This window comes from Cyprinus carpio, chromosome A12 (genome assembly GCF_018340385.1).
Source record: "Cyprinus carpio isolate SPL01 chromosome A12, ASM1834038v1, whole genome shotgun sequence".
Taxonomy (NCBI): Eukaryota; Metazoa; Chordata; class Actinopteri; order Cypriniformes; family Cyprinidae; genus Cyprinus; species Cyprinus carpio.
Window position 1 is genome coordinate 19,427,316 of NC_056583.1, and position 15,273 is coordinate 19,442,588.

General features: G+C 36.2%; 1 protein-coding gene across 1 annotated transcript in view; it reads left to right on the plus strand.

Annotated features, from left to right (window-relative positions):
• LOC109090371 (protoheme IX farnesyltransferase, mitochondrial-like) overlaps positions 1–14,853 on the plus strand; it is a 34,757-nt gene extending 19,904 nt beyond the window's left edge. The window contains exons 5-7 of the mRNA XM_042768015.1: positions 5,096–5,166; positions 9,380–9,612; positions 13,645–14,853. Coding sequence (XP_042623949.1) covers positions 5,096–5,166; positions 9,380–9,612; positions 13,645–14,069 — 729 coding nt within the window. The 3' untranslated portion in view covers positions 14,070–14,853. The remainder of the gene's footprint in view (positions 1–5,095; positions 5,167–9,379; positions 9,613–13,644) is intronic.
• The last annotated feature ends 420 nt before the right edge of the window (positions 14,854–15,273 follow it).

Consider the following 15,273-nt stretch of genomic DNA (forward strand, 5'->3'; position numbering starts at 1 on the left):
CGCTGTGCCAGCTGACTTACTGCCAGGATCCTTGCATTGCTTCAAGCTGGAGAGGCCAAATGATCACAGCTCGGATACCCGGCTGGGATAGAAGGACCGACATCCTGGCTCTTTTTGGTTCAAAGCTAAATTTGAAGTCATTTTAAAATTGAAATAGGTTATATTTACTTCATTAATACATTTCTTATTCTGAAGATTAATCTGTGCACACTATTCCAAAAAAGGGAGATGCACAATATATAAGCACCATATCTGGCGATGTTGGTATCAGTGAGTTTTGGATATTAAATTTACATGTTCGTTTTCCCTATTTTTACATTTGTATTAACTTTTAATGTCACCTAACACTCTTTAATAATTTACACACTGGTGAATGTAATTTTTTTTGCAGATATCAAACTGAAAATCTGTCCTTAGAATTTAAATTATAATTCTAATGTCTTGTGTACTGAAGCCATTGTTCACAGTTTTGCAGTGAAGGCATTCTTCTCCATTCTTCAGATAAATTCAAAAATGTTAAATAGCTGCTTGACAATTAAAAACATTGACACCAAAGTCTGTAGAGATTTCTAAGACACCAAAGCATCATGAACATCCCTGTCTATAGGATTCATTAGTTTACATCATTTCTTCAGATGTGTCAGGAAGGTAAGATGCAACTAAGTCCGTGCAGCTCTCTTGTCAAATAACTGTAATCACAAATCACAGTAAAGAAGAATTCAGAGGTGCTTTCTTATGGAGGTTGTTTATTTGCCCACCAACTTTTGTTCTCTTTCACTGATTTTCACAAAACGAAATATGCTTTATAATTGAAATTCAGTAGAGCGTGATCCAGTCGTGCACTTTTAAAGCATAATCGTAGTGCAGGCTTTTTCGTGTAATTGCTACATGGTGAGCACAGTGGTCTGGCAAACTCAGCACAGCGCAGGGTCCCGGCAAACTCATGTAGCTCAGATTGAACTTGAACCGCAGTGATTCAGCGGCTGCTGTCACTAAAGAGGAATTTCTCTTTCATAAGTGCTTGAGATGATTCACAGCTGATGGTTTCTGCTGCTGTTCTTTCGAAATTTGGCAGGTAATTTTGTTAAATCGATGGAGTATTACCTCTTCAACTCCTGAACTCTGGTTCTGCACCTGGACTTTGACAGCATAAGGAATTATCACTGAATGCATGTACTTACAATCTGCACAGTGCTTGATTTGAGAATTTGGATTGTACTTTTTGTTTGCAGAGGTGAAAGAAAAAAGTTACTGAGTAGGTGTTTGAGCAGGTGGTGTTTGCTTTTACCCATTTCTGCTGATCAACACCGATGTCTTTCTCATATACAGCAGCTGTGTTGTAAATGTCTGTTTACACAGACTCGTGCACGTGCGCTTCTCTCTGTGAGAATATTTGGGGCTGAATTTTCTGTGTTTGTTTGCATGTTTATGTAAGTGTGTTTGTCTTCAGTAAACACTGTCAATGTTACAGTACATTTCTCATCAGCATTAGTTAGTATGTTCTCGTTTGTTTGCTGTGCCTGTCACTTTGTCCCGTCACACTGCTGCAGTCACAGTGCTTTTCCCTGTGAGTGAACCAATAAGAGCCCTGTCACTGCAAGTACAGTGAACTCTGCAGTATCACCGTTGTGCTGATGTAGCTATTTTATAAATTCAGAGACTCTGTGGTGTTGATAAGAAGGAATGAAGATTAAAGTTAGTGGTTCCTTGATACACACCCGTAATGCACTGGAACTTTGCTGTATCACATTGCATTGCAGCAAAGCCTCACTATTTTGACTATATATCCCTAGTGAAAAGTTTGGACATGCCTTTATGTAGTCAGCAAAAAGTCTTATATGTTGAATCTGTGCAAGATATGAGACAACTAAAAGGGTTTGTGTGATACTGTCAGTACTGTAAATGATACTCTAACAATTGTTTACGTGAATGTCCAGTCTCTTAAAGGCTTGTTTTCTTGAAAAATTGTATGACTGGTCCAAGATTTTGAGCAGCAGAATTTGGCAGCTTCTGCCATGTTCAGGCTTCTGATCACATAGTCAGAAATAATGTCCTGGACTTCATTTGACGTGAGTTTTCTGCCCTCTGTCTTTCTCTCTCTGATGCCCATTTCTTTGACCTCTCTTATGGACCTCTTGTCCAAAGAGTAATTGATTGGTTGCTCTCCAGGCATACTATCTGCTCTATGCTGACACTGCAAATGCTAACTCACACATATTTTACTTTTTAATAATTTATTCTTTATTTCAGATAGTTTTTTTTTTTTTTAGATATTACCAAAATATATACCACTCTTCATTGGGATTTTTTTTTTAATATATATATTTAATAACTTAAAGGATGCATAAAAAAAGGTCAAATTGATCAAAATATAAAAAAAAAAGTCATTTTACATTTTTTATTCACTTGAAAAAAATAGTATGCAGCACAGCAGTTTTCGACATTGATAATAATAAGAAATGTTTCTTGTGGACCAAGTCAACATATTATTAGGATGATTTCTGAAGGATCACGTGACACTGAATACCAAATTAATCACTGCTGAAAATTCAGGTTTCCCATCACAGGAACAAATTATATTTTAAAGCATGTTTAACTGGAAAACAGTTCTTTAAATTGTAAATGTATTTCATTATATTACTGTTTTTACTTTTTTATTTTTAATTTTGTTTAAATAAGTGCAGCCTCGTTAAGCATAAGAGATTTGATTTTAAAGCATCACAAATTCTTACCAACCCCAAACCTTTGAACGGTTGTGTGTGTGTGTGTGTGTGTGTGTGTGTGTGTGTGTGTGTGTATGTGTGTGTGTGTGTGTGTATAGTGTGTGCTTTGAAACTGAAAAGTATATCTAGCCATGCAGTCTTTTTTTCCGTCTTCAATATGATAACAATATGGAGCCTTTTCATTTTTGACTTAACACATTCTGATAAGCGCAGATTCACAGAAGAAACAAAGAATCTGATTATACTGCATCTTAGATATGGAGATTTGACAGCCTGTAATCTCATGCACTCGCTTGTTAATTTACACTTTCACATTGTTACACTTTCACCAGCAATAAATGCAAAAGAAGAAGTGGGAGGGGTGTTGATATGAAGCAGATGATGTACCAGGGGAAAAAAGTGTATAAAGATAGACTGTGAAATAAGATAATGCCCAACTAACTGGTTCTGACAGGCACCAAAAACATCTTGAGAACACTCAAAAACACATTTACATTTTTTTAGTGTGGTGCAGAATACAGTTTTGTCAGTCTGCTTACTCATGTTCTTGCTCCAAACCTAGTTTTCAGCCCCAGACCACATTTATATTTACTATTGGGAGTCTTTTAATGTAAACATTGTCCTTTTGCAGGTTAACAAGGCTTTTGAAATCTCATAGGTCTAAAATGTGCAGTCGTAGCCAAGATACACTCTACAACGGGTGTGTTAGCATCCAGCTAATACGTCAGAGACTATTCAAGCACCAGGAATTTGCTCCGGTTCTCTCTGCGGCGACCCTCTGATGCGCTTCCTGACCCAGGAAATAGAATTAACACCTCGGCCCTAAAACTGCAGGGGCCTCAGCTACAGTCACATCTGTGCCCTGCCCCGTCCGGGATCTCGAGTGCAATAACACTGCCGGCCGAGAGAATAAATTTGAGACTCAACAGACCCTCCACTCAACTTTATACAACACACTTTGGGCTTCAACTTCCTCTGCACTGTATCAGGCTACTTTATCACTTTGGATGACATTGGTCCGAGTTTGAAAATGCTGCCAAAAATAGCTGAAGCAAAATGAAAACGCATCAATCTCTCATGACAGCTTTTAGACACATTTGTCACCGTGTTTGTTTTTTACCTCCTTGAGGTGTTTTATTGACCTGTCCGTTTGTTGTACATTAGTCTAAATATGAGGTTGTTTTGTTTTCTGTCCTTATGTAAAAATGCATGCTGGGAAGTATCATGTAATTGATGGATGTTATCATTTGTTGCAAATAGCCCTAGCAGGGTTATTCTTTAAACTCGAGGGGACTCTTAGAAAGGCCAAACAGACACGCACCGTCACAGATAATATGTATTTCCCCCCGTTGTCCTTTGCAGTGGTACGGTCCCGTTCTCTGAGGTATCTAACAAAATATAAATGTAGTCTGTGTGAAATGTATTACCTACCACAAGTGCATTTTTAAGGCATGTACTCTTTTCCGATGTCAAATGGACAGTAAATTAAGAGAGGAAAAGAGAAATGGATTATCTGTTTATTAGTTATTTTATGGAGGTCATATTTTAGGAGAAATGGATCCTGAAATTCTTCAGCTGAAAAGTGCATGTGCTGTCTTTCACAGACTGAATAACCGGTTCCTGGCTTTAAACGCCCCATGTGTTTGTGTTTTAGTCTCACATTGTAGATTCCCCAAGGTGAGGTTTGTGCAGACTCCCCAGCAGAAGGCCATAAAACACCAAGACATTTTTTTTTTTTTTTACCTTAATCGTCCCCGTTGCACCTAAGCAACCTCTGTCGTTCTGTCTTTAACACATGCATACATATTGATCCATTTAATGGTTTGAATTTCATGCATTTGTTGGGTATCTTGAGCAGATGTTTCTGAGAAAATCGCTGAGGAACTAGTCTTTGATGTTTTTTGCATGCTACAAAGAAAAAAAGTGAAAATAATTATTAGCTGCGCTGATACTTGAAGTAGCACAATTGTTATTTTTGCAATACATCAGTAAGTTCATAAAACCAAATCTGTATCAAAAGCTGTTTTTTTTTATTATTATTATTTTTTTTTTTAGAAATTTTGTCTTCTATATTAGATTGAGATGTGTTGCATAATTTATAGTTTGAAGTCATTGTGTTCAAATAGAAATAATCAAGTGTGTGTTGCCGTAATGCCACAATACCTTTCACTATATCACAAAAATATTCAAGTGAAAAATGACTAAAATTATTGTTTCTGTCTGTTAGAATTAAAGAATATTTGCTTTCAGACAGGAAAGGTTCTGAAATAGAAAAGAGAGGCATATGCACATTTTTAATTTTGACCTTTTTTTTTTTTTTTGCTGTTAATGTACCTTGTGTATTAATTTCCATTATTTATTTCTCCCCACAGTACTTTGAGGTGCCCTTTGACTCAAACATGAATCGTACCAAAAACAGACCTCTGGTCCGAGGACAGATCAGGTAAGTGCATTCAAAACCTGTTTCTCTCTCTTGGGCTGTGTTTTAACCCAGTGAGCATCCAACCTAGACTGCCTTTTTGGATATCTTCTTTAGATTCAGACATACTTTTATATCTTGCATGCTTGTCCAAAAATGTTGTCTTGGTAGGCAGCTCACTTGGTTTTCAAACACATCCTAGATATCTGTGTAAAGAGCCATTGGAATAAAATGGTTTCCTCAGTCTCATTATGTACGTCATTTACTCTCTTCATTGTTCTCAAGTAGCCCGGTGTTTGTGTATAGCTGAGCCTGCCGGTATCAGAAACTATATATCATTGTCTAATATCTGTAGTGCTGGCCAGCTGCTCGCGCACCTGTCCTGCGTAACCTGATCCACGTGTGTGTAGGTGTGCCTCTCTCTGTTCTTCCCGTCTCACTCCACTGCTGACAAAGGATGGGTCAGGATGCTCATCCGCCAGCAGACTAGTTGATTAAACAAGTTGACTAATTTGTGTTTTTGCTTTGGGAGCTTTAAAGTAAAGCCATTTATAGTTGCAACTTATAAAAGAGGGTGTTATCATGCCAATACTATTAGACTAGCATGCTAAATTCTTTCATATAAAAGAGCAGGAATACCACAATAATTTTTCTAGGCCTATGAAAAAAGGATTTTTCCATCGGCTTTTGCATTATTATAGACTGTAAACTCTTTAACCAACAAAAGTTTATTATTCTTACTCTATTTGTTCATCGTAATGATAATCTTCTGAGTGCAACTTTTGAAGCCTGAACACAGTCGTTAGAAGTAGGCTATAAATATATAGGCTAAACTACACCATGGTCAAATGACTTTCGATGTTATGACCATCAAGCACAAAAATACATCAGCACTCTATGGGTAATGATGCAGACTGGACTCAAACTTGCATCACCCACGTAAGCACCATATCCCACATAGTGCAACATCTGGAACAAATACACTATAGCTCTGACTAAAATAGTTGATTTAAAAAGCATTCTAAATCCATCTCCGGCATTTTTACATACGTTTTGGAGTGCGATACCACGCCTAACACTACCACACATTTGACAGCCATTACTTCTTGCTAATTGGGTGTGTTAGTGGAATTTAACAGAACAGGACCCCTGCCCTCTCTCACTCCCTCGAGGGTCACTTTCCAACAACAAAAGGGGCAGATCTGTTGACGTGAGGGTATAAGAAATAACTCAAGCAGTCACAGTAATCCAAACAGCCCAAAACCAAACACCCGGGCTTATCCCGCTGTTGTGTGTGTATCTCAAACACACACTCACAAACCAAGACATCATGAGCGACGATGATCCAGAGTACATAAGAGCATATGTTTCGTAATGTCTACCCATTCCGGCTCATTCCACACCCTAGTGTCCTTTTATTTTGAATTGCCAAGGCCAACTGTTCAGTTTCAAATTTGTATATGCATAGTAAATGTTGAAAGTAAATGTTAAATTTTATATCCCATATATCTACAAAAATGTAGAATTGGACTTGATTGGATCATAAACAGCCTTGTTGTTTCTGAGGCAGATTACATTTTGATAAGTAATAAAATATATTTGTATAAATGTATTACATTTTTTATCATGTTAAATAATAAATTACTATATATTTATATATTTGATACTTTTTCAAATATTTAATAAATTGATTAACATGTAACAATAAACCACGGTGAGCACAAAAAGAAATTATTAAAAATCACATTCAAACATTTTCATATTTATTTTAAATAAAAAATCCTCACCACACCCTACAGTTATTATTTATGATAGTGACAGTCTGAGTGGTGAAAGGAAAGATAAGAAGTCGAATGGAAATGCTTGCACACATTTTTTAAAGCTATTCTTGTGTGATCTATGTTTGCTTGCCGTTTGGAAAAATGTGTAGCTGTGCAATTAACTCCCATTCAGACACACAACATTCTTTACAGCCTAAATCCTGTCTCGTTTTCTAAAACCGTTTTGGAGCAGAAGATAAAGAGGTGAGCAGATAAATGGTGCTCCGTTTCAAACTTCTGGAAGCATCCCCCAGAGCTGCTTAATTACTGCGTGATTTAACCTCGCAGTAGCACTGCACTAATTCAGCTGCGCTGTAGGAGGTCTGTGCAGGTGGATTAAAGAGCAGCGTTTATATGAAAGCAGACTAATGTTTTCAGCAGCTATGATATCCACTCCTTTTCTGTCACTCCAACAACTAAATTGCTTTCCTGAATGTTTACCATGCGTCACCGATCCAGACAGACTGTCAATGACAGGAGGAATTCATCAGCATCGTAACTACATATATTCACCTGACACCATTGCAGACACGTACACAAATGCACAGCATGCTAACAGTAGAGTCACCTACCAAAACATGTCATTACACACATTAGATGTGTCCTAGCACAACCTGTTTATGCCTGCACATGCACTCGTGTGTCTGTCAGTATGTTATTACGCTGACTTGAGATGACACGGTCCTCTTTGATCTTTGCATGTGTGCGACTGTCACATTCTTGTGATGTAAGGCTGAAGCTAGAGATGAGCACAAGAGACAGAAAAGCGGAATCTCACAGCTGTGAAACCTTTCATTTTGTACATTATTTTTTTCTTTTCTTCATGTTTATTAATTCAATGGCTTTCTAGTTTATTTTTTTCTGTGTAGTTTGGTGTTAGTGATTTTTTTTTAAGAAGAAATCTTTCTGTAAAACATTACTGTAATATTGTAAAATATTACAATTTAAAATATATGAATATCTTTTAAAATATATTTTAATGTATTGCTGCTATATATTTTAAATATTTTGTGGAAACCCTGAAACATTTTCTTTTTTTTTTCAGGATTATTTGATATATAAAGTAAAAAAAAAACAGCATTTATTTGAAATGAGTACAAAGACACAGGAGTAATTCACTCAAAATGGACAGTGATTCTTACTTTGAAGCAACAAACCAAAAACTAATATTGCAGCTGATGTGCTGCTTCATTCAATAATGACTCAGTCATACATTTGTGGTGCTTTTTATACAAATTACTGCCTATTTTTACTGAAATCCTTTGTTTCTGTTATACAAAATAAAGGAAATGACATTTGGAAATATCTTGAGTGTTAGTAAATGACACTTTAAGTAAACTATTGCGTAACCGATTTATTTCCCACTGAGAGTCATCGTTGACATGATTTGGGCTTCATATGGGATTCCATTCGGATTCCTGGGAAAATCCGCCACATGAGACCATAACGTCAGATATATTTGAATGAGCAACTCAGAGTGCTTGTTTTAAGTGACCCATCAGATGAACAAAACCTTTGTAATGCTAGATAAATTCAATAATGAATGAACTTGAAATATCTAGGTTTTTTTGTGGTGCATTAGAATAGCCCATTTATTCATGTAGTGTAGGAAATGCCAGTGGCTTTGCTCCTAACGTTAGTCAAACAACTCATCTCACCCGTTAAGTTATGGAACTCATATAGACTCTAAACCCCTCTACCACATAAAACAGCCATAACAATGATAATAACATTAAAATGGAATCTCCTGCTGTTGGGCGGAAAATTTGCCCTCTTTCCCTCTCCGCTTTGGTCTCTGTCTCAATACCTCTCTAATTTATGGAGCAGTTAGCTGTGAATTTGAACCAGACGCCTCTGCAGGATTGCAACTGACTGCTTTTAATAAACCTTAGAGGAAGTGGTTGTCCAATGGAGCACAGAGAATAGCGTCTGTGGCCAGGAGAGGTTTAATCTGTAGCAGAGACCCACAAGCCTTTGTTTTGATGTGACTTACAGAACTGCACTAAAGCGTATCTCAGAAACTGATGTTATATATGTGCTTCATTCGTGCTTCTCCCTCGCTCTCTGTCTTTTTATGCATCACGATGTGTTGCACAGAATTTCTTAGTTTGATTTATAAACACTTCGCATTTACTGTTGGTTTCAGATTTGTAAACCAATGTTATGAATGTGTTCTGGGCCAGTGCTTGCTGGTTTGTTTTAAAGGGGTCGTCAAGCATGAAGAATCAAACCATTTCTTGGTCTTTTGAAATAAGAGTTAAGTGTACCCTGAAAAACAAAATTATATTAAAACTTGCTGACATCCACACTTAAGTTCGACATGATTTGCTGTCCACAAGCCATTTTACTTTGTAATCTGCCATATTTTCAAGTTGTTGTTGTTCTGAATTTGTCCTCCATCTCTGTGTTTCTCTCAGCCCTCTGCATGCCGTGTCATTTGCCCTGGCGTGTGGGATCCCAGGTGTGACCCTGTTGACCCTGGGTGTAAATCCCCTGACTGGCTTCCTGGGCGCCCTGAACATCTTCCTGTACACATGCTGCTACACTCCCCTGAAACGCCTCAGCATCGCCAACACCTGGGTGGGTGCCGTGGTGGGCGCCATCCCACCTGTAATGGGCTGGACAGCAGCCACTGGCTCTCTTGATCCAGGTACAAAGTCCTCTTACATGCACACACTAATGACTACAGTTCCCGCTGGAATGACTTTGATAAAGCATTTATACTCCTGTTCAAATAATTCACAAAACTGAAATAATTTACTCACCCTCATGTTGTTCTAAACCTATATAGTTTTCATTCTCCTGTTGAACATAAAATGAGACGTTTTCAAGAAATATAGTTAGTTTAAAATAACTATTTTTCATTTGAATATATTTAAAAATGTAATTTATTCCTATGATGCAAAGCTGAATTTTCAGCAGCCATCCTGCAGAAATCATTCTAAAATGTTGATTTGGTGCTCAACAAATATTTCTCACTTGAACTGCGTAATATTTTTGGTGCATCTGTGATACCATTTTTTCAGTATTCTTTGATGAGCAGAAAGTTCAAAAGAACGGCATTTTTATTTTAAATATAAATCTTTTGTGACATTCTAAATGTCTTTACAGTCACTTTTAATCAATTTAATGTGTCCTTGTTGAATGAAAGTATTATTTTTTTTCTAAAATAAAAATCATAATGACCCCAAACATTTGAACAGCAGCATATGTTTGCATATATTAAAATATTCTTCTTGCCTGTTTTGTAACAGATTGTTAAAAATTTGGAACTGCATTTTTGTCCATCCTTTGATTTTCACTATAAGGTTAAGAATAGCATTAACTTTCCTCATAAGAACAACTCATAAACATTTGGAAAGATATTTAAAGATGACAGATTTTCATTTCTGGGAGAATGATTCCTTTAAGGTCCACATTCATCAGTTCATCAATTCTCTAGAGCTGTGAACTTCTCCTTATAGCACCATATATGGCTATGTGTGCATGGCTGACAATGCCAGTGTTATTATAAGATAATCATGTGATATTTTCTTTGTTGCCAAAGAGCTAAATGTGAGTGTTTCAACAGGAATTTCCTATCAGGCTCACACTGATATGTGTCCTTGGTCTTGAAAGCCCTCCCTTGTGATTATTTCAGGGCTATCACAACATATCACACAACACATAAAAGAAAAAAAACTTGATGTGCATGTTCCATATGGCACTTCTGACTTTTACAGACTCTTCTCCCAGACCCGATGTCCCTGTCCACTTATGAGCGTTGTAGTTACATAAACACCCAGCATCCTGTGTTTTTTCTGAGGACGTCTTTCGTCTAAGATCAAGTGTTTGTGGAAAACAGCAGGGGGTCTTTGGCCTGTTTTGCAAACTATTAAAAGTGCGCTGTTGTGACAACCATGAGATCTGTTTTCACAAGAGCAAAAGCTTGAATTGTTTGTGTACATATTTACATGTTTTTCCCCAGAGCATTGAGAACTCCATCTGTCTTTTATAGGAGTAGTTTCGGTGCCCTTTTCAAGCATGTGTGCAAACTTAAATATTATGACGACCCCATCTAGGGTGAGGTCACGACATGAAGTGGATCGAAACAGCTAGGACTTCATTCAGTATTTATTTATTTATTATTTCCATTTATTAAGTAGAGCTTTCTGTCTGAGAAACTTCATCTTTAATATATATTGCGGAAGTGCTAAAGAGGGGCCAATTTTCAAGTTAAAAAGTTAAGAAAAGTCTTGATGCCTACACGGCTTTGGTTGCCGGAATTTTACCGTAAAAAAATACAGTAGAAACATCTTAGGTTTTACAGTTTTAACTGAAATTTACAGTTAAATACCATAATTTCATTAACTGATATAATGTTAATATACCAACCTGTTGAAGTACTGAAATCTGTTTTGTACTTTTGTAATACACTGATAACCACCAAATGCAGGTGGTGATGAGAAAGTCACATGAGGAACCGAAGCCCATCACAAGTAGCTTTAAAAAAATAACATGTATAGAAGGTGCACAGTGTCATTCACACAGACGCTAAACACCATCATGGTAATACACAGGAAACTGAAATAATGCAATAAACAGTCCCTCCAGGATTTTGCGATCGCTGAATTTATCGCAAAATCAAAAAAAAGCGCCACAATTTTTGCAAAAGATCACAAATTTTCGTTATTTTCGCAAATTTTCCACAGAATTTGGGCTTTGACGCGTCCCGTGACGTCATCACAATAAGAAATCCCGCAAATATCACCGCAAATTTTGAAAAAAATCAGCAGCAAAATCAGTCATTTTAGGCCGCAAAAATCAGAAAAAAAGTTCCGAAAAATCCTGGAGGGACTGAATAAACATTCATTAAACAACATTAGGTGTAACACACAACCCTAATATATAAAAGTGTTAAGAAAAAACTAAGAAGGAACGTGGTTATTTCAACCAAAAAACATCAAATTTGAAATGTAACGCAGGGAATTATGGGAATTTCAATTTATGGTTATTCACTGTGAATTATAGTCTTTTTCACTTCCAAAAAATTTATACTTCCGTAAAATTACATGTTATGTCTAATACAGTTTTTCACCATATATAGTAGGGGAATTTACCATAAACCATTTAAGAGATTTTTACTGTAGCATTTTTACAGTCTTTTACCGTTAAATTCACAGTCATTTTTTTTTTTTTTACAGTGTAGTTGGCCTTATTAATCAACTGGAGAACTTGCCAACAATCCTGAATGTATCAGGACACTATGAAATCAGTTTCATTATTGCCAAATTTAATTCAGTTTTTTTTCCCCCACAAATTCTATTTTAATTTATTTTCTCTGGATTCTGTTTAATAGGTTCCTTAAATTCTAATTGAAAATTATGTCTAATAAATTGAATTCACAAAACTTTAACAATTCAGTAATTTATTATAGTTTCATTTTTTGTTTTATTTATGTGTGTATTTATTATTATTATTTTTTTGTAGAAATTGTGTTGTCGGATTTAATTTTTCTAAATTCTGTGAAACATACTGTATCCAATAGTGGGAATTAAATGAATGCATAAAACTTTAACAATTAAAATACAATTTAAATGTAATCAAATGAATCAAATTCCTTTAATTATTGGCAAACAAAGTGCTGCACAACAGTTTAATTACAGTTTAAAAAGTTAAAACTTTGTGATACTGTGATATTTCTCAAAAACTTGTAATTAACTGTATTATTGTTAATATTACTTTAGGATTGCATACAAAATCGTTTCTTATATTTTATATAACACACAAAATAATTTATTCAACCAAACTTTTATTTTGTCATGTTGTAGTGAAGACCTTTGAGTCTGTGTGTATCTGACCATGGTTTTAGCAAATTTTATTAATGTAATCAGATGAATATCAAATTAATATTAACTGTACAGCCCTACGTTTGATTTATCCAAATTTACCAAATTCTGTGACATTCTGTGTTATACAGTAAATGTAATTTTTATCAACAATTTTTCTGTATTTCACTGTGTATATAGCATGTTAATCATTTCCTTTTTTTAAAACTAAAAGTTGTAGCCTGAATAGCATGATTTTTCATTTAATGTTTTTCCCCCAATTAATTGATTAAATTATTTGCTTATTTATTTATTATAATTACTTCACTTAGTGACACCAAACTGAATAAAACGTATTTTAACACTGACGTAATTACATTAAGTGCATATTACCACTCAACCACACACTGATCTTATATTAGTAGACCCTGCTGTCAGCTGGACTGTTTTCTCAAAGCAAGTTCAAGAACACACAAAGCATGAAAAGATGACCTGAGTGTTTGAGGTCTCTGTCATTCTGCCCTTTGCTGTGTTTCCCAGAGGATACAAGTTAACTACAAGTGTGTTTTCTAAGATCACACACACAAAGGCAGCACTGCACATCATGCTTCGCTACCCCTGCACGGGCCGCTGTTTGTGCGGTGTCACCTTTCCACTCTTCCAGCTTCTGAATGCAGGAGAATGGTGTTTGTTTCCTCTACAGCAGGATGTGAAGGAACTTCAGTGATTGAGCAAAGTGTTTCAAGTGTTTTGTCGTAGTTATTTTCCACACTCTCATTTCCTGCTTGCACACATCCATTTCCGATGGTGTTTAAATGATCTGGGAGATCTTGTTTGTGTATTCACTTCTTCTCTTCCTCTCTCCGTCTCTCCAGGAGCACTCTTACTGGGAGCTTTCCTGTTCTCCTGGCAGTTTCCTCACTTTAACGCACTGAGCTGGAATCTAAGAGAGGACTATTCGCGCGGCGGGTACCGAATGATGTCCGTCACCCATCCCAGCCTTTGTAAACGCGTGGCCCTCCGCCACAGTGTAGGCCTGATTGGCCTCTCAGCCTTGGGACCCGTCCTGGATGTCACCACCTGGACGTTCCCCTTAGTCTCCCTGCCGATTAATCTTTACATCAGCTACCTGGCCTTCAGGTTCTATCACAATGGCGACAGGCAGAACGCCCGCAAGCTGTTTTTCTGTAGTCTTTGGCACCTGCCCATGCTGCTGCTGCTGGCCCTCACCTGCAAGAAGAGACACGTGCCACAGGACGAGGCAGCTGTAGCTCCCAGCACGCCTTCTCTGGCTCTGTAGAGCAAACTCAATCCCCTGCCATATTCATACTGGCTAGACAATTGCTGTCAGCCCTAAAATTATTTGTCTTGGAGCTAAAAAGACACCAAAAGTTGTGTACCTTGGAGAGGGAAGCCATAACCTCTTACCATTGTTGTAAAAGTTTCCATCAGGAGGAAAAAATAAATAAAAAATGTAAAATCCCTGAATTTACTCAGGTAACTTGTACACAAATCAATGTTCTGTGTATATAAATACATGATATATTTATTTGATGCATCCCCCCTGTTTGTAAAGTCATAGACTGATTTGTATCTATGTGGAACATTGAAATTAAGACAAGAAAATGTTTTCCCTAGAATTCGCAATTAACGTCGCCATTACTGTGGATATTTTGGTTAGATGCAATATAGTCTGGATAATGGAGTACGGTTTGTTTTAATGCACCTTGCAAGTAATTTCCAAGTTTGGTCTCATCTAATTATTTGCTAAATAACATTTTCAAAGTTTTCACTCCGTCCTTCTGAGTCTGAGTTGAGATGTTGAAAGTCTGGAGAACTTTCGGGTATTAGCTCCATGAAAAGTCCTTATTAGTTAAATAAACTCATTTGAACTCCCCAGAACTGAATTACTGTTTATTCATTGAATATAACAGTGCTGAATATCATTGATTGCAGCCATGCTTTGTTCGTTACTGTTACTGATTCGGCGCCTTCACATTTTACCCATCTGGCCTCACTGTACCAATGACTTGTGTAAGACACATAAAGAATGAATGTTCTTATTAAAATGTGTTGTGATCAAACTTGTGTTTGAGTTTTGATTTGAAATCTTTGAAATGCACTGTCACTGTGAAAGAAGTCTTTTGCTTTTTTTATTTTTATAAAAAATACAGGAAAAACTAATATTGTGAAATACTATAATTTAAAATATTTTATCTATCTTTATTTAATGTCATTTATTTTTGTGATGTCATTTACAGTGAGTCTTCAGTGTCAAATGATGCTTCATAAATTCTGATATGCTAATTTGTTGCTTAAGAAACATTTCTTATCAATGTGGAATTTGATACCATAAACTGCTATTTATTTATTTATTGTTTTTAGGTATTTTTTGATGAATAGGAAGTTTTAAATAATATATACAGTGTGTATGTGTGTATATATATATATATATATATATATATATATATATATATATATATATATATATATATATATATATA